The 18,430-nt window shown below is 50.4% G+C and overlaps 1 protein-coding gene across 8 annotated transcripts in view; it reads left to right on the top strand.

Annotated features, from left to right (window-relative positions):
- cplane1 (ciliogenesis and planar polarity effector 1) overlaps positions 1 to 18,430 on the top strand; it is a 306,978-nt gene that overhangs the window by 169,507 nt on the left and 119,041 nt on the right. For all 8 annotated transcript variants that reach the window (XM_068029092.1, XM_068029085.1, XM_068029087.1 and 5 more), the window contains one exon: positions 461 to 579. In XM_068029092.1, coding sequence (XP_067885193.1) covers positions 461 to 579 — 119 coding nt within the window. The remainder of the gene's footprint in view (positions 1 to 460; positions 580 to 18,430) is intronic.

Genomic DNA, 18,430 nt, shown 5'->3' with positions numbered 1-18,430 from the left:
CCAACATTTGTGCAGGCAATCTAATTGAAGAGTTCAAGAGGTTTATACATAGAATAATAGATCTCTCAGAGTGAGCTATAGGATAGGATTTGTCAAGTAACTGTGTCCAAGTGAAATATGATGACCCAGAACCACCTTCTTGAAGTTTCAGTTAAATTCCTGGTGAGCACTCTGCAATTAACTACATCTGCTGAGGGGGTGTTGTGAGCCCAGACCTGGCATCCTGTCTCTTGCTGGCTTCCCACTGTGCTCTGGAATGCAGAGTACATTCTAGAAGGGTCCCATTGTTTTGGTAGGACAGAGCCTGACCTGAGCTGAGTCGACTGATGATGGCTCTTTGAGCAGTTTTGAGAATTTCGGGAGGGGGTCATACACATGATGTCTCGTTGACCAGATTGAGTTTAAACTCAGTCATTTAGTTTCTCTCCTGTTGAATCGTGCCTCTGCTTTGTGATTTCAGATGGAATGCAGCTTGGATGTGGAGAGTCCCCGGGATGAGCCAATCAGCAGGGAACCTGGAGATCAGATGAATGAGCCCATCAGCAGTGAACCTGGAGATCGGGAAGAGCAGACGGAAGGGTAAGAGAGTGTGAGGGATGGATCCTGATTATGAAGGGCACTGTGTTTTAGAGGTGGAGAGGCTGAGGAAAGAGCAATGATTTCTGTATCAGTGAGTAACAGTGCTGGAGGGCAGCAGTGTGCTCGCATTGGGCACGCTCTTTCTCTCTCTGTGTCTGGGTCCTGCTGTGTGGCTCCCTCACCTTCCCCGCTCTGTCTCAAACTTTCTCGCTCATTCGCTGTTCTGCTCTCGCTCTGTTTCGCTCTCCCTCCCCTCTGTCTTGGCTTGCTTGGCCACCCCCCCACCCCTGCAAAACTCTGATTTAGGAACATAGGAGCAGAAGTAGGCCATTCAGCCAATTGAGCCTGCTCTGCCATTCAATACAATCATGGCTGTTCATCCACTTCAATGCCTTTTTCCCACATTATCCCCATCGCCACACTATAGGAAGGATGTGATTGCACTGGAGAGGGTGCAGAGGAGATTCACCAGGGTGTTGCCTGGGCTGGAGCATTTCAGCAATGAAGAGAGACTGGATAGGCTAGGGTCGTTTTCCTTAGAGCAGAGAAGGCTGAGGGGGGACCTGATTGAGGTATACTAAATTATGAGGGGGGTAGATAGGAAGAAACTTTTTCCCATGGCGGAAGTGGGCAGCAGAGTGGCGCACTGGTTAGCACCACAGCCTCACAGCTCCAGGGACCCGGGTTCGATTCTGGGTACTGCCTGTGCAGAGTTTGCAAGTTCTCCCTGTGTCTGCGTGGGTTTCCTCCGGTTGCTCCAGTTTCCTCCCACAGCCAAAAACTTGCAGGTTGATAGGTAAATTGGCCATTGTAAATTGCCCCTAGTGTAGATAGGTGGTAGGAGAATGGTGGGGATGTGGTAGAGAATATGGGGTTAATGTAGGATTAGTATAAATGGGTGGTTGTTGGTCAGCACAGACTCGGTGGGCCAAAGGGCCTGTTTTAGTGCTGTATCTCTAAATAAAATAAAAAATAAAAAAAGTGTCAATAACCTGGGGGCATAGACTTAAGGTAAGGGGCAGGAGGTTTAGAGTGGATTTGAGGCAAGATTTTTCACCCAGAGGGTGGTTGAAATCTGGAATGCACTGCCTGAAGAGGTGGTAGAGGCAGGAACCCTCACAACATTTAAGAAGTATTTAGATGAGCACTTGAAATGCCATAGCATACAAAGCTATGGGCCAAGTGCTGGAAAATGGGATTAGAATAGATAGGTGCTTGATGGCCGGCACAGACACGGTCATAACTCTCTGACTCTGTGTCTTTATATCACTGGTATTTATAAATCTGTCAATCTCTGCTTTAAGCATACTCAATGACTGAGAGAATTCCAAAGATTCACAACCCTCTGAGTAAAGAAATTACTCCTCATCTCCGTGCTAAGTGGCTTCCCTCTTATTTTGAAATTGTGTATCTTGGTTCTAGACTCACGAACCAGGGGAAACATCTTAGCTGCATCTACCCTGTCTATCCCTTTAAGTATTTTGTAGGTTTCAATGAGATCACCTCTCATTCTTCAAAACTCCAGAGAATACAGGCCCAGATTCCCCAATCTCTCTTCATAGGATAGTCCCGCCATTCTGGGAACAAGTCTGGTGAACTTCTGTTGCACTCCCTCAATGGCAATAATATCCTTCCTAAGGCAAGGGGACAAAAACTGCACTCAGTTGTCCAGGTGCGGTCTAACCAAAGTTCTATACATTTGGAGCAAGACTTCACTACTCCTGTACTCAAATCCTCTTGCGATAAAGGCTAACATACCATTAGCCTTCCTAACTGCTTGCTGCACTTGCATGTTAGCTTTCATTGACTTATTGATGATAACACCCAGGTTCATTTGTACATCTACACTTTCTAATCTCTTGCCATTTAAGAAATACTCTGCACATCTATTCATCCTACCAAAATGGATAACTTCAAATGCTTCCACATTATAATCCATCTGCCATGTTCATGCTCACTCACTAGGTCTGTCCAAATCCCCTTGAAGCCGCTTTGCATTTTCCTCACAACACACATTCCCACCTAGTTTTGTGTCATCCAGGGAGGCGGTGGCGTAGTAGCATTGTCACTGGACTAGTAACCCAGAGACCCAGGGTATTTCTTTGGGGGCATGGGTTCAAATCCCACCACAGCAGAAGGTGGAACTTGAATTCAATTCATAAATCTGGGATTAAAAAGGTAATCTAATGAAGGCCATGAAACCATTGTCGATGGTTGTAAAAACCCATCTGTTCACTAATGTCCTTTAGGGAAGGAAATCTGCTGTCTTTACCTGGTCTGGCCTGCATGTGACTCCAGACCCACAGCAATGTGGTTGACTCTTACATGCCCTCTGAAATGGCCTAGCAAGCCACTCAGTTGTACCAAACCACTACAAAGTCAATAAAAAGGAATGAAACCGGACGGGCCACCCAGCATTGACCTAAACACTGGAAGCAACAACGGCAAACCCAGCCCTGTCGACCCTGCAAAGTCCTCCTTACTTACATCTGGGGGCTTGTGCCAAAGTTGGGAGAGCTGTCCCACAGACTAGTCAAGCAACAGCCTGACATAGTCATACTCACGGAATCATACCTGACAATGTCCCAGACACTGCCATCACCATCCCCGGGTATGTCCTGTCCCACCGGCAGGACAGACCCAGCAGAGGTGGGGGCACAGTGGCATACAGTCGGGAAGGAGTTGCCCTGGGAGTCCTCAACACCAACTCTGGACCCCATGAAGTCTCATGACATCAGGACAAACATGGACAAGGAAACCTCCTGCTGATTACCACCTACCGCCCTCGCTCAGCTGATGAGTCAGTATTCCTCCATGTTGAACAGCACTTGGAGGAAGCACTGAGGGTGGCAAGGGCACAAAATGTTCTCTGGGTGGGGGACTTCAATGTCCATCACCAAGAGTGGCTCGGTAGCACCACTACTGACCGAGCTGACCGAGTCCTAAAGGACATATCTGCTAGATTGGGTATGCGGCAGGTGGTGAGGGAACCAACAAGAGGGGAAAACATACTTGACCTCGTCCTCACCAATCTGCCTGCCGCAGATGCATCTGTGCATGACAGTATTGGTAGGAGTAACTACCGCACAGTTGTTGTGGAGACGAAGTCCCGCCTTCACATTGAGGATACCCTCCATCGTGTTGTGTGGCACTACCACCGTGCTAAATGGGATAGATTTCAAACAGATCTAGCAATGAAAAACTGGGCACCCATGAGGCGCTGTGGGCCATCAACAGCAGCAGAATTGTACTCAACCACAATCTGTAACCTCATGGCCCGGCATATGCCCCACTCTACCATTACCATCGAGCCAGGAGACCAACCCTGGTTCAATGAAGAGTGCAGGAGGGCATGCCAGGAGCAGCACCGGGTGTCAACTTGGTGAAGCCACAACACAGAACTATCTGTGTGCCAAACTGCGTAAGCAGCATGCAATAGACAGAGCTAAGCGATCCCATAACCAACGGATCAGACCTAAGCTCTGCAGTTTTGTTACATCCAGCCGTGAATGGTGGTGGACAATTAAACAACTAACTGGAGGAGGTGGCTCCACAAATATCCCCATCCTCAATGATGGGGGAGCCCAGCACTTCAGTGCGAAAGAGAAGGCTGAAGCATTTGCAACAATCCTCAGCCAGAAGTGCCGAGTTCATGATCCGTCTCGGCCTCCTCCTGAAGTCCCCAGCATCACAGATGCCAGACTTCAGCCAATTCGATTCACTCTGCGTGATATCAAGAAATGACTGAAGGCACTGGATACTGCAAAGGCTATGGGCCCTGACAATATTCCAGCAATATTCCAGCTCCAGAACTTGCCGCGCCCCTAGCCAAGCTGTTCCAGTACAGCTCCAACACTGGCATCTACCCTGCAATGTGGAAAATTGCCCAGGTATGTCCTGTACACAAAAAGCAGGACAAATCCAACCCGGCCAATTACCGCCCCATTAGCCTACTCTCAATCATCAGTAAAGTGATGGAAGTTGTCATCAACAGTGCCATCAAGCGGCACTTGCTTAGGAATAACCTGCTCAGTGATGCTCAGTTTGGGTTCTGCCAGGGCCACTCAGCTCCTGACCTCAGTACAGTCTTGGTTCAAACATGGACAAAAGAGCTGAACTGAAGAAGTGAGGTGAGAGTGACTGCCCTTGACATCAAGGCAGCATTTGACCAAGTATGGCATCAAGGAGCCCTAGCAAAACTGAGGTCAATGAGAATCAGGGGGAAAACCCTCCGCTGGCTGGAGTCATACCTTGTGCGAAGGAAGATGGTTGTGGTGGTTGGAGGTCAATCATCTGAGCTTCAGGACATGGCTGCAGGAGTTCCTCAGGGTAGTGTCCTAGGCCCAACCATCTTCAGCTGCTTCATCAATGACCTTCCTTCAATCATAAGGTCAGAAGTGGGGATGTTCACTGATGATTGCACAATGTTCAGCACCATTCGTGACTCCTCAGATACTGAAGCAGTCTGTGTAGAAATGCAGCAAGACCTGGACAATATCCAGGCTTGGGCTGATAAGTGGCAAGTAACATTCGTGCCACACAAGTGCCAGGCAATGACCATCTCCAACAAGAGAGAATCTAACCATCTCCCCTTGACGTGCAATGGCATTACCATTGCTGAATCCCCCACTATCAACATCCTCGGGGCTACCTTGACCAGAAACTGAACTGGAGTAGCCATATAAATACCGTGGCCGCAAGAGCATGTCAGAGGCTAGGAATCCTGCGGTGAGTAACTCACCACCTGACTCCCCAAAGCCTGTCCACCACAAGGCACAAGTCAGGAGTGTGATGGAATACTCTCCACTTGCCTGGATGGGTGCAGCTCCAACAACACTCAAGAAGCTCCACACCATCCAGGACAAAGGAGCCGGCTTGATTGGCACCCCATCCGCCAGCTTCAACACTCACTCCCTGCACCACCAACGCATAGTGGCAGCCATGTGTACCATCTACAAGATGCGCTGCAGCAGCTCACCAAGGATCCTTCGACAGCACCTTCCAAACCCGTGCTCTCCATCACTTTGAAAGACAATTGCAGCAGATGAATGGGAACACCATCAGCTGCAAGTTCCCCTCCAAACCACACACCATCCTGACTTGGAACTATATCGCCGTTCCTTCACTGTCGCTTGGTCAAAATCCTGAAACTCCCTTCCTAACAGCACTGTTGGTGTAACTGCACCCCAAGGAGTAGGCAGCTCACTACCACCTTCTCGAGGGCAATAAATGCTGGCTCAGCCAGCGACGTCCACATCCCCCGAACGAATAAAAAAGAAGAACTGAGTGCAACACTGCAGCTGAGATCAAACTAGTGTGTTATATCAGTTCATCATAATTTCCTTGCTCTTGTACTCTATGCCCCTATTAATAAAGCCCAGGATACTGTATGCTTTATTAACCATGCTGTCGACCTGTCCTGCCGCCTTCAATCACTTATAAACATATTCACCCAGGTCCCTCTGCTCCTGCACCCCCTTTAGAACTGTACTCTTTATATTGTCTCTCCATGTTCTTCCTATCAAAATGAATCACTTCACATTTCTCTGCATTAAATTTCATCTGCCACCTGTCTGCCCATTCCACCAACTTGCCTATGTCCTTTTGCAGTTCTGTACTTTGGCTACCTGTCTCTTCACATACTCTTTCACTTATTTTTTCACTTCCCCTCTGAACCTTCTATATTCAGCCTGGTTCTCAATTGGTATTATCCACCTGGCATGTGCCATATACAAATAAAAACAGACAGTGCTGGAAATACTCAGCAGGTCAGGCAGTATCTGCGGAGAAAGAAGCAGAGTTCAAGTTTTAGGTCTGTGACCTTTCATCAGAACTTTCTGCAGAGTTCGCTTTATAAAAAAAAAGACAAAAAAGATAAACTTTGGCCAAATACTTGTTAATCTTTGAAGGAAAAGGATAAGATATTGAATTATATCAGTTGTTCCTTTTCTGGCATCCCAAGTATGCATAGACGGCTGTCACTAGGGTCTTTTTTATGGAGCAGTTCTCTTCAAGCGACATCAAGGATTAGTCTGACAGGCTTTCCAGGCGAAATGCCTCATCAGGAGTTTCAGCTATCTCACACTGGAATCTCCAGAAGTAGAGAAAAGATGAGCTGGGTGCTTCTCTCAGCAGACTGACTCCCAACTGACTCAAAGCAATATACAAAACGAAACCAACTCTTGACCACCTTTACATGTCATTTCTCTGTAAACGACTCCCTGTAGTCACCTAGGCTCCTGTTGACTATTTAGCTTAAGGCATGTGACATCCAGTAAGGATTGTCTTGAAACAGAAAGCTGAAATCCTTCCAGTGACCTTTTTAAAAACAAAAACAAAGTCCAGCAGCTATGGAATCATTTCAGTTCTCCAAAGGAATCCATTTCCACAATTTTCAAACACGAGTCCTCACAAAATATTAAAAAATTGAAGCACTTTCATAACATTGTCTTTATTAAGACAATTAAAGTTCCCCATTATCACTACCCTATAATTCTTGCATAATAAAAACAAGAAATGCTGGAATCACTCAGCAGGTCTGGCAGCATCTGTGGAAAGAGAAGCAGAGTTAACGTTTCGGGTCAGTGACCCTTCATCGGGTTCCGAAGAAGGGTCACTGACCCGAAACGTTACCTCTGCTTCTCTTTCCACAGATGCTGCCAGACCTGCTGAGTGATTCCAGCATTTCTTGTTTTTATTTCAGATTTCCAGCATCCGCAGTATTTTGCTTTTACTATAATTCTTGCAGCTGTCTGTAATTTCCTTGAAAATCTGTTCCTCTATATCTTTCCTACTAGTTGGTGGACTATAGAATACACCCAATGTAATAGTACCTCTATTGTTTCTTCATTCTAACCAAATAGATTCTGCCCTTGACTCCTCTAGGATATCCTCTCTCTCCAGCACTGTAATGTTGTTAATCCACACTGCTACCCCTCCTCCTTTCTTTCCTTGCCTATCTTTCCTGAGCACCTTATATCCAGGAATATTGAGTACCCCGTCCTGCCCTTTTTTGAGCCAGGCCACAACAACATATCTCCAGGTTGCTATCTGCACCTGCAGCCTATTTAGCACACTCCATGTGTTCACATATATTCACAATAAATCTGACTTGGATCTTATGACATTCCCTCTTACTCTGACCCTACCTAATGCCTTACTATTTCCTACTCTAGTGCTATCTGTCTCTCCCAATTCTCTGTGCACCTTGGTTTTCCTCTCTAATATTACCTCCTGGTGGTTCCCACACCCCTTCCACATTAGTTTAAGCCCTCCCCAACAGCACTAGTAAAACCCCCTGCGGGATATTGGTTCCAGCCTGTTGAGGTGCAACCCGTCCAGCTTGTACAGGTCCCACCTCCCCTAGCAGCAGTCCCAATGCCTCAGGAACTAAAGCCCTCCCTCCTACACCATCTCTCCAACCACGCACTCATCAGTCTGTCTTCCAATTGTTATGACCAAGGCAGAAGGAGTGCACTGTTAATTCAGTCCCACTTCTCATGGGTCACAACATATATTTAAATTTTCCTAAACAATCAATCAAATACTCTACTTTTCCCCAGAATAAAGCACACCAACCAGGTTTACTTAATGAACTGTCCATTTATTGTAAACCAAGTCTTAACCAATAAGAAAGTAAACAGACACGCGAATTGAAATATTAAAACCCCTTTTTTATCCTCGTCCTCACGCACACACACATACACACAAAACCAGTTAACCGGAAAGAAAAAAAGGAATTTTTTATTCACAGTTGTTACAAAGAAATAGAAGGAATAAAAAAAACATTTGGGCTGAAAAGAAGGTATGGAAGTTAGTCCTTTGTTTTGGCGAGGTGTCCCAAACGCAAATAGGCGGCTGTCAACGGAATCTTTCTAGAACAGTTCTTTCCAGGCGATGTTGAAGATCAGATTGGGTAGGCTTTCAAAGAAATGCAGCTACAGAAGGCTTCACATAGGTCTTACATCAGGTGTGCAGCCACAGAGGTTTCATTTCTCACACATGCGATGCAAAGCTCCTTCAAAGATGCAAGGTTTCTGCAAACATCCAGGATTTCTTCAAATACAAGAGGCAACAGTACAACTTGATGCAGGGAATCTTCAAAGAGAGAGAGATATCAGCTGTCTTCTCCTGGCAGGCTCCTTTCTGTTTTTATTTTTCAGGCCAAACACCAACTGGCTTTTTAACAGTTCAAAATGAAACTAAAACTGTTCAGCAATCCTGTGACATCTATAAATCGTGGTCTGTCATTTCCTTGTAAACATCTGGCTCTTCAGGTCAAAACCGAAGCCCCTGCTGTGTTTACTTGAAATCAGATGCTTTCCAGTACTTGTTTACTAGCCAAAACCAGGAAGCTTCTACTGACCTTCCTTTTTTTAAAAAAAACAATCACAAAGTTCAGCTTCTTCAACATTCCAGATAAATCAGTGTCCACAATCCAACTATAATTTCTTAAAACATATTGTAAAAGAAAATAAAAGTGCTCACGTAACACAATACTCACTCGCACGTAGCACTGGGAGTAACCTGGAGATTACTACCTTTTGAGGGCCTGCTTCTCCTAGCTCCCAAAACTCTGCCTGCAGGATCTCATCCCTCTTTCTGCGTATGTCATTGGTGTTGATAGGAACCACGATTTCTGGATGTTCACCCTCCCCCATCAGAATATCTTATAGTCGCTCAGTGACATTCTTGACCCTGGCACCAGGGAGGCAACATCCCATCCAGGAGTCATGTTTGCAGCCGCAGAAGTGCCTGCCTGTTCCCCTCACTATCGAATGCTCAACTGCAATTGCTCTTCCACTCTTGCCCTGCCCCAACACCCCATGCAACTGAGCCACCCATGGTGCCGTGGATTTGGCTCTGCCCACATTCCCCAGAGAAACCATCACTCTCTCTCTTATTTAGAGCTGAATACCGGTTGGCGATCCACTCATGGGGTCCCTGTCCTGTCTGCCTGGTCCTCCTTGTCCTTCTGGCTGTTACTGTTGCCTTCCTGCCAGCACATTTTGAAGCTGTGGGGTGACCATCTCCAGAAACGTGCTATCCATGAAACTCTCAGCCTCGTGGGCGCCCTATAGTGATTCTGTCTGCTGCTCGAGCTCCTGTAGCTGGAAACATTTCCTGCACGTAGAATCATAGAGAGTCATAGAGTCATTTATGGCACAGAAGGAGACCATTCGGCCCATCGAGTACATGCCGGCTCTCCATGGAGCTGTTCAGTCAGTCCCGCTCGATCCCCGTAGTCCTGCAAGTCTATTTCCGTCAAGTGACCATCCAACTTCCTTTTGACGTCATTGATTGTGGGAGGTCAGTAGCTGGTAACCATGTACAACCTGCTGCCATGAGACTTTATGGGTCCAGAGTCAATGTTGAGAACTCCCCCAGGGTCACTCCCTCCTGACTGTATATCATAGCGCTGTCATCTCTGGTGTATCTGTCCTGCTTGTGACACAGGACATACCCAGGGATGGTGATGAGGAGTCTGGGATATTGGCTGTATTGTATGATTTTTTAAATATGTTTTTTGTGGGATGTGGCTAATTGCCTAATTGCTCTTAAACTGAGTTCCTTCCCTAAAGGACATTAGTGAACCAGATGGGTTTTTACAATGGTTTCATAGTCACCATTAGACTAGCTTTTTAATTCCCAGATTAATTGAATTCAGATTTCACCATCTGCCACTGCCTCTCCCATGATTCCATGACTGTCAGGCTGTTGCTTGACCAGTCTGTGGGACAGTTCTCCCCGAATGTTAGTGAAAAGGACTTTGTAGAGTTGACTGGGCAGGGTGTGACTGTGTTATGTCTGGTGCCTAGGTCACTGCCAGCTGATCTGTCTGGTTTTATTCTTCAACTTATCTGAGTGGTTTGAAACAACTGAGTGGCTTGCTACAATAAAAGCAGAAAGTGCTGGAAATACACAGCAGGTCGGGCAGCATCTGTGGAGAGAGAAACAGAGTTAACGTTTCAGGTCTGTGATCTTTCATCAGAACTGAGTGGCTTGCTAGGCCATTTCATGGGACAGATAATTGTCAACCACATTGCTGTGGATCTGGTGTCACATGTAGGCCGGACTGGGTAAGGACGGCAGATTTCCTTTCCCAAAGGACATTAGTGAACCTGATGGGTTTTTATAACAATCCGGTAAATTTGTGGTCACCATTACTGACACCTTTTTTAAAAAAATTCGCTTTTCATTTAATAAATTGAATTTAAAGTCCCCAGCTGCTGTGGTGGGATTTGAACTCAACCCTCTTGAGCATTAGTCTAAGCCTCTGGTTTACTAGTGCAGTAACATTACCACTGTACTACCATTATCCTATGTGTAAGAGCGGAAGATATTGGTATTGTTTTTAATGAATACTTGGTGTCTGTCTTCATAAAAGGGGAACAATGCAGATATTGTAGTTAAGGAAGAGGTGTGACGTTTTGGATGTGATAAACATAAGGAGAGAGGAAGTGTGAATGGGATTCGCATCATTGAAAATTGTTAAATCACCAGGGCCAGATGAAATGCACCCAGGCTGTTAAAAAAGGCCAGGGAGGAAATAGTGGAAGGTCTAACCATCATTTCCCAGTCCTCACTGGATACAGGTGTGGTGCCAGAGGATTGGAGAATTGCTAATGTTGTACCTCTGTTTAAAAAGGGAGTGAAGGATAGACCGAATAATTACAGACCAGTCAGTCTAACCTCAGTCGTGGGCAAATTATTGGAATCAATTCTGAGAGACAGGATAAACTGTAACTTAGAAAGGCACAGGTTAATCAAGGATAGTCAGCATGGATTTGTTAAAGGAAGATTTTGTCTAACCAAATTGAATGAATTTTATGAAGACGTAACAAGGAAGATAGATGAGGGTGGTGCAGTTGATGTGGTCTACAAGGATTTTTAGCGAGGCTTTTGACAAGGTCCCACATGGCAGACTGGTTAAAAAAAATAAAAGCTCATGGGATCCAGGGAAATACAGCAAGGTGGATTCAAAATTGGCTCAGTGGCAGGGAACAAAGGATAATTGTTGACATTTGTTTTTGCAACTGGAGGGCTGTTTCCAGTGGCGTTCCACAGAGCTCAGTAGTGGGTCTCCTGCTTTTTGTGGTATATATTAATGATTTGGACGTAAATGTAGGGACATGATCAAGAAGTTTGCAGACAACACAAAGATTGGCTGTGTGTTTGATTTCGAGGAGGATAGTTGTAGGCTGCAGGAAGATATTGATGGTCTGGTCAGATGAGCAGAAAAGTGGCAAATGGAATTCAGAGAAGTGTTAGGTGATGCATTTGGGGAGGTCATAGAGAGATACAGCACTGAAACAGGCCCTTCGGCCCACCGAGTCTGTGCCAACCATCAACCACCCATTTATACTGATCCTACGTTAATCCCATATTCCCTACCACATCCCCACCTTCCCTCAACCCTCCTACCACCTACCTACACTAGGGGCAATTTACAATTGCCAATTTACCTATCAACCTGCAAGTCTTTGGCTGTGGGAGGAAACCAGAGCACCCGGAGGAAACCCAGGAGGTCACAGGGAGAACTTGCAAACTCCGCACAGGCTGTACCCAGAACTGAACCCGGGTTGCTGGAGCTGTGAGGCTGCGGTGCTAACCACTGTGCCACCTAGGCAAAGGAATGCACAATTAATGGGAAAATACTGAGAAGTGTAGAGGCAGTGAGAGACCTTGGAGTGAATATCCACAAATCCCTGAAAGTAGCAGGACAGGTCGATAAGGTGGTTAAGAAGCCAAGGTATAGAATATAAGAGCAGGGAGGTTATGCTGGAATTGTATAACTCATTGGTTCGGCCACAACTCGAGTACTGTGTGCAGTTCTGGTCACCTCATTACAGAAAGGATGTAATTGCACTAGAGAGGGTACAGAGGAGATTTACCAGGATGTTGCCAGGACTGGGAAAATGCAGCTATGAGGAAAGATTGGATAGGCTGGTATAAAAACAAGAAATGCTGGAACCATTCAGCAGGTCTGGCAGCATCTGTGGAAAGAGAAACAGAGTTAACGTTTCGGGTCAGTGACCCTTCTTCGGAAAGGGTCACTGACCCGAAACGTTAACTCTGTTTCTCTTTTCACAGATGCTGCCAGACCTGCTGATGAGTGGTTCCAGCATTTCTTGTTTTTATTTCAGATTTCCAGCATCCGCAGTATTTTGCTTTTATTTTATTGGATGTTGTCCTTCTTGGAACAGAGAAGGCTGAGGGGAGATCTGATTGAAATGTACAAAGTTTTGAGGGGCCTGGATAGAGTGGAGGTGAAGGGTCTGTTCACCTTAGCAGAGAGGTCAGTGACTAGGAGGCATAGATTTAAAGTGATTGGTAGAAGGATTAGAGGGGAGTTGAGGAATAATTTTTTCACCCAGAGAGTGGTGGGGGTCTGGAACGCACTGTCTGAAAGGCTAGTTGAGGCAGAAACCCTCAACACATTTAAAAGGAGTTTGGATATGCACCTCAAGTGCTGTAATCTGCAGGGCTACGGACCAAATGTTGGAAGGTCGGATTAGACCGAGTGGATCGTTTTTTGGCTGGCACAGACACAATGGGCCAAGTGGCCTCTTTCTGTGCCATGAACCTTGTGTGATTCTATATAGGCCAGACTGGCTAAGGACAGTAGATTTCCTTCCCTAAAGGAGATAAGTGAACCAGATGTTTTTTTTTTGCACTATCAGTAGTTTCATGGTCACCGTTACCAATACCAGTTTTTATAAACTGTTAATCTAGTTTAAATTCCCCAGCTGCCATGGTGAGATTTGAACTCATGTCTCCAGATTAGTTCTGATGAAGGGTCACTGACCTGAAACGTTAACTCTGCTTCTCTCGCCACAGATGCTGCCAGACCTGCTGAGTATTGCCAGCATTTCTTGTTTCTTTTCAGATTTCCAGCATCTGCAGTATTTTGCTTTTATCTGCAGATTATTAGTCCAGGTTACTGCCCCTGCCCCTGTGTGTGCAGGTCTTAATCTCTGGGACTGCGTGGATCTCGGCCTCTGAGACTGCACAGGTCTCTGATCAGTTTTCAGGCTCGGTAAACAAGCTTAATGATGCGTAAATAAATGGCAAGTTGCCACATGTATTACACCTTCACATAGTTGGCACAGAGATGCAGGCAGCTGAGCAATGCCAGTTGCTATGGTGCAGTATTGTCTTCCTGTAATCAAGCATGCTGAGTTTCAACATGGAGACTAAGAGGAGCCTGAAGAGAATAAACACTTGGAATGGTTAGGGAGGTGTGTGTAATAGCAACCAGTTAACACCTGCATGAACCTGGTGAGTGGCACCAATCTGATCATGTTCTCCTGTAGATTCCATTTTGTCTCTTTTGCTGAGAATGGGGGAGGGGAGAAGGGGAGTCAGATTAATAGTCTAGCACTACCAAAGAGTTGCACAGGCAGATGAGCTGAATGATCACCCGTAAGTTTCTAGGATTCTTAGAAGAAGCTTTATCAGTACAGTCTTCTTTTGGGCCTCCTTATCTCGAGAGACAATGGATACGCGCCTGGAGGTGGTCAGTGGTTTGTGAAGCAGCGCCTGGAGTGGCTATAAAGGCCAATTCTGGAGTGACAGGCTCTTCCACAGGTGCTGCAGAGAAATTTGTTTGTTGGGGCTGTTGCACAGTTGGCTCTCCCCTTGCGCCTCTGTCTTTTTTCCTGCCAACTACTAAGTCTCTTCGACTCGCCACAATTTAGCCCTGTCTTTATGGCTGCCCGCCAGCTCTGGCGAATGTACAGTATTCCCTAGGAAATTATAAGCCGTAACCCGCAGGGAGAGGGAGCACAGTTTGGCAGGGTGGGGAGGTGAAGCAAGAGAGGGAGCATGGGGGGAGGAGGGAGCCAGGAGAGGGAGCTGGGAGGAGGAGGGAGTCAGGAGAGGGAACATGGGGAGAGGAGGAAACCTGGAGAGGGAGCATGGAGCATGGGGGGAGGAGGGAGCCAGGAGAAGGGAGCATGGGGGGAGGAGGGAGCCAGGAGAGGGAGCATGGGGGGAGGAGGAAACCTGGAGAGGGAGCATGGGGGGAGGAGGAAACCTGGAGAGGGAGGAGGGAGCCAGGAGAAGGGAGCATGGGGGGAGGAGGGAATGAGGAGAGGGAGGAGGGAGCATGGGGGGAGGAGGGAATGAGGAGAGGGAGCATGGGGGGAGGAGGGAATGAGGAGAGGGAGCATGGGGGGAGGAGGGAATGAGGAGAGGGAGCATGGGGGGAGGAGGGAATGAGGAGAGGGAGCATGGGGGGAGGAGGGAATGAGGAGAGGGAGCATGGGGGGAGGAGGGAATGAGGAGAGAGAGCATGGGGGGAGGAGGGAATGAGGAGAGGGAGCATGGGGGGAGGAGGGAATGAGGAGAGGGAGCATGGGGGGAGGAGGGAATGAGGAGAGAGAGCATGGGGGGAGGAGGGAATGAGGAGAGGGAGCATGGAGCCTGGAGAGGGAGCATGGGGGGAGGAGGGAGCCTGGAGAGGGAGCATCGGGGGAGGAGGGAACTTGGAGAGGGAGCATGGAGGGAGAAGGGAGCATGGGAGGATGGGGGAAGGAGGGAGCAGGGGGAAGGGAGCATGGGGGGAGGAGGGAATGAGGAGAGAGAGCATGGGGGGAGGAGGGAGTGAGGGGAGGGAGCATGGGGGGAGGAGATAATGAGGAGAGGGAGTATGGAGCCTGGAGAGGGAGCATGGGGGGAGGAGGGAGCCTGGAGAGGGAGCATCGGGGGAGGAGGGAACTTGGAGAGGGAGCATGGAGTGGGAGGGAGCATGGGGGGAGGAGGGAGCCAGGAGAAGGGAGCATGGGGGGAGGAGTGGGAGCATGGGGGGAGGAGGGAATGAGGAGAGGGAGCATGGGGGGAGGAGGGAGCCGGGAGAAGGGAGCATGGGGGGAGGAGGGAGAAGGGAGCATGGGGGAAGGAGGGATTGAGGAGAGGGAGGATGGGGGAAGGAGGGAGCCGGGAGAAGGGAGCATGGGGGGAGGAGGGAATGAGGACAGAGAGCATGGGAGGAGGAGGGATTGAGGAGAGGGAGCATGGGGGGAGGAGGGAATGAGGAGAGGGAGGAGGGAGCCTGGAGAGGAAGGGAGGAGGGAGCCAGGAGAAGGGTGCATGGGGGGAGGAGAGGGAGCATGGGGGGAGGAGGGAATGATGAGAGAGAGCATGGGGGGAGGAGGGAATGAGGAGAGGGAGCATGGGGGGAGGAGGGAGCCGGGAGAAGGGAACATGGGGGGGTGGGGGGAGGTGGGAGCTGGGGGAAGGGAGCATGGAGGGAGGAGGGAATGAGGAGAGAGAGCATGGGGGGGAGGAGGGAATGAGGAGAGGGAGCATGGGGGGAGGAGGGAGCCGGGAGAAGGGAGCATGGGGGGAGGTGGGAGCCGGGAGAAGGGAGCCAGCAGAAGGGAGCATGGGGGGAGGAGGGAATGAGGAGAGAGAGCATGGGGGGAGGAGGGAACCTGGAGAGGGAGCATGGAGGGAGGCGGGAGCATGGGGGGAAGGAGGGAATGAGGAGAGGGAGCATGGGGGGAGGAGGGAATGAGGAGAGGGAGCCTGGGGGGAGGAGGGAGCCAGGAGAGGTAGCAGTGGGGAGGAGGGAATGAGGAGAGGGAGGAGGGAGCATGGGTGTAGGAGGGAGCCTGGAGAGGGAGCATGGGGGGAGGAGGGAGATCGGAGAGGGAGCATGGGGGGAGGAGGGAATGAGGAGAGGGAGGAGGGAGCCTGGAGAGGGAGCATGGGGGGAGGAGGGAATGAGGAGAGGGAGCATGGGGGGAGGAGGGAATGAGGAGAGAGAGCATGGGGGGAGGAGGGAATGAGGAGAGGGAGCATGGAGCCTGGAGAGGGAGCATGGGGGGAGGAGGGAGCCTGCAGAGGGAACTTGGAGAGGGAGCATGGGGGGAGGAGGGAACCTGGAGAGGGAGCATGGAGGGAGGCGGGAGCATGGGGGGAAGGAGGGAATGAGGAGAGGGAGCATGGGGGGAGGAGGGAATGAGGAGAGGGAGCCTGGGGGGAGGAGGGAGCCAGGAGAGGTAGCAGTGGGGAGGAGGGAATGAGGAGAGGGAGGAGGGAGCATGGGTGTAGGAGGGAGCCTGGAGAGGGAGCATGGGGGGAGGAGGGAGCTCGGAGAGGGAGCATGGGGGGAGGAGGGAATGAGGAGAGGGAGGAGGGAGCCTGGAGAGGGAGCATGGGGGGAGGAGGGAATGAGGAGAGGGAGCATGGGGGGAGGAGGGAATGAGGAGAGAGAGCATGGGGGGAGGAGGGAATGAGGAGAGGGAGCATGGAGCCTGGAGAGGGAGCATGGGGGGAGGAGGGAGCCTGCAGAGGGAACTTGGAGAGGGAGCATGGGGGGAGGAGGGAACCTGGAGAGGGAGCATGGAGGGAGGCGGGAGCATGGGGGGAAGGAGGGAATGAGGAGAGGGAGCATGGGGGGAGGAGGGAATGAGGAGAGGGAGCCTGGGGGGAGGAGGGAGCCAGGAGAGGTAGCAGTGGGGAGGAGGGAATGAGGAGAGGGAGGAGGGAGCATGGGTGTAGGAGGGAGCCTGGAGAGGGAGCATGGGGGGAGGAGGGAGCTCGGAGAGGGAGCATGGGGGGAGGAGGGAATGAGGAGAGGGAGGAGGGAGCCTGGAGAGGGAGCATGGGGGGAGGAGGGAATGAGGAGAGAGAGCATGGGGGGAGGAGGGAATGAGGAGAGGGAGCATGGAGCCTGGAGAGGGAGCATGGGGGGAGGAGGGAGCCTGGAGAGGGAACTTGGAGAGGGAGCATGGGGGGAGGAGGGAATGAGGAGAGGGAGGATGGGGGAAGGAGGGAGCCGGTAGATGGGAGCATGGGGGGAGGAGGGAATGAGGAGAGAGAGCATGGGGGGAGGAGGGAGTGAGGAGAGGGAGCATGGGGGGAGGAGGGAATGAGGAGAGGGAGCATGGAGCCTGGAGAGGGAGCATGGGGGGAGGAGGGATCCTGGAGAGGGAGCATCGGGGGAGGAGGGAACTTGGAGAGGGAGTATGGAGGGAGGAGGGCGCATGGGGGGTGGAGGGAGCCAGGAGAAGGGAGCATGGGGGGAGGAGTGGGAGCATGGGGGGAGGAGGGAATGAGGAGAGGGAGCAAGGAGGGAGCCTGGAGAGGGAGCATCGGGGGAGGAGGGAGCCGGGAGAAGGGAGCATGGGTGGGAGGAGGGAATGAGGAGGGAGCATGGTGGGAGGGGGGAGGAGGGAGCCGGGAGAAGGGAGCATGGGGGGGAGGAGGGAGAAGGGAGCATGCGGGGAGGAGGGAATGAAGAGAGAGAGCATGGGGGGAGGAGGGAATGAAGAGAGAGAGCATGGGGGGAGGAGGGAATGAGGAGAGGGTGCATGGGGGGAGTAGGGAGCCGGGAGAAGGGAGCATGGGGGGAGGTGGGAGCCGGGAGAAGGGAGCATGGAGGGAGGAGGGAGCCAGGAGAAGGGAGCATGGAGGGAGGAGGGAGCATGGGGGGAGGAGGGAATGAGGAGAGAGAGCATGGGGGGAGGAGGGAATGAGGAGAGGGAGGACGGAGCCTGGAGAGGGAGCATGGAGGGAGGAGGGAGCATGGGGGGAGGAGGGAATGAGGAGAGAGAGCATGGGGGGAGGAGGGAATGAGGAGAGGGAGCATGGGAGGAGGAGGGAGCCGGGAGAAGGGAGCATGGGGGGAGGTATGAGCCGGGAGAAGGGAGCATGGAGGGAGGAGGGAATGAGGAGAGAGAGCATGGGGGGAGGTGGGAATGAGGAGAGGGAGGACGGAGCCTGGAGAGAGAGCATGGGGGGAGGAGGGAACCTGGAGTGGGAGCATGGAGGGAGGAGGGAGCATGGGGGGAGGAGGGAATGAGGAGAGGGAGCATGGGGGGAGGAGGGAATGAGGAGAGGG

The sequence above is a fragment of the Heterodontus francisci genome, chromosome 4, assembly GCF_036365525.1.
Source record: "Heterodontus francisci isolate sHetFra1 chromosome 4, sHetFra1.hap1, whole genome shotgun sequence".
Taxonomy (NCBI): Eukaryota; Metazoa; Chordata; class Chondrichthyes; order Heterodontiformes; family Heterodontidae; genus Heterodontus; species Heterodontus francisci.
The sequence above is the reverse complement of the archived record's forward strand: the minus strand, read 5'-3'. Positions and strand labels throughout refer to the sequence as shown.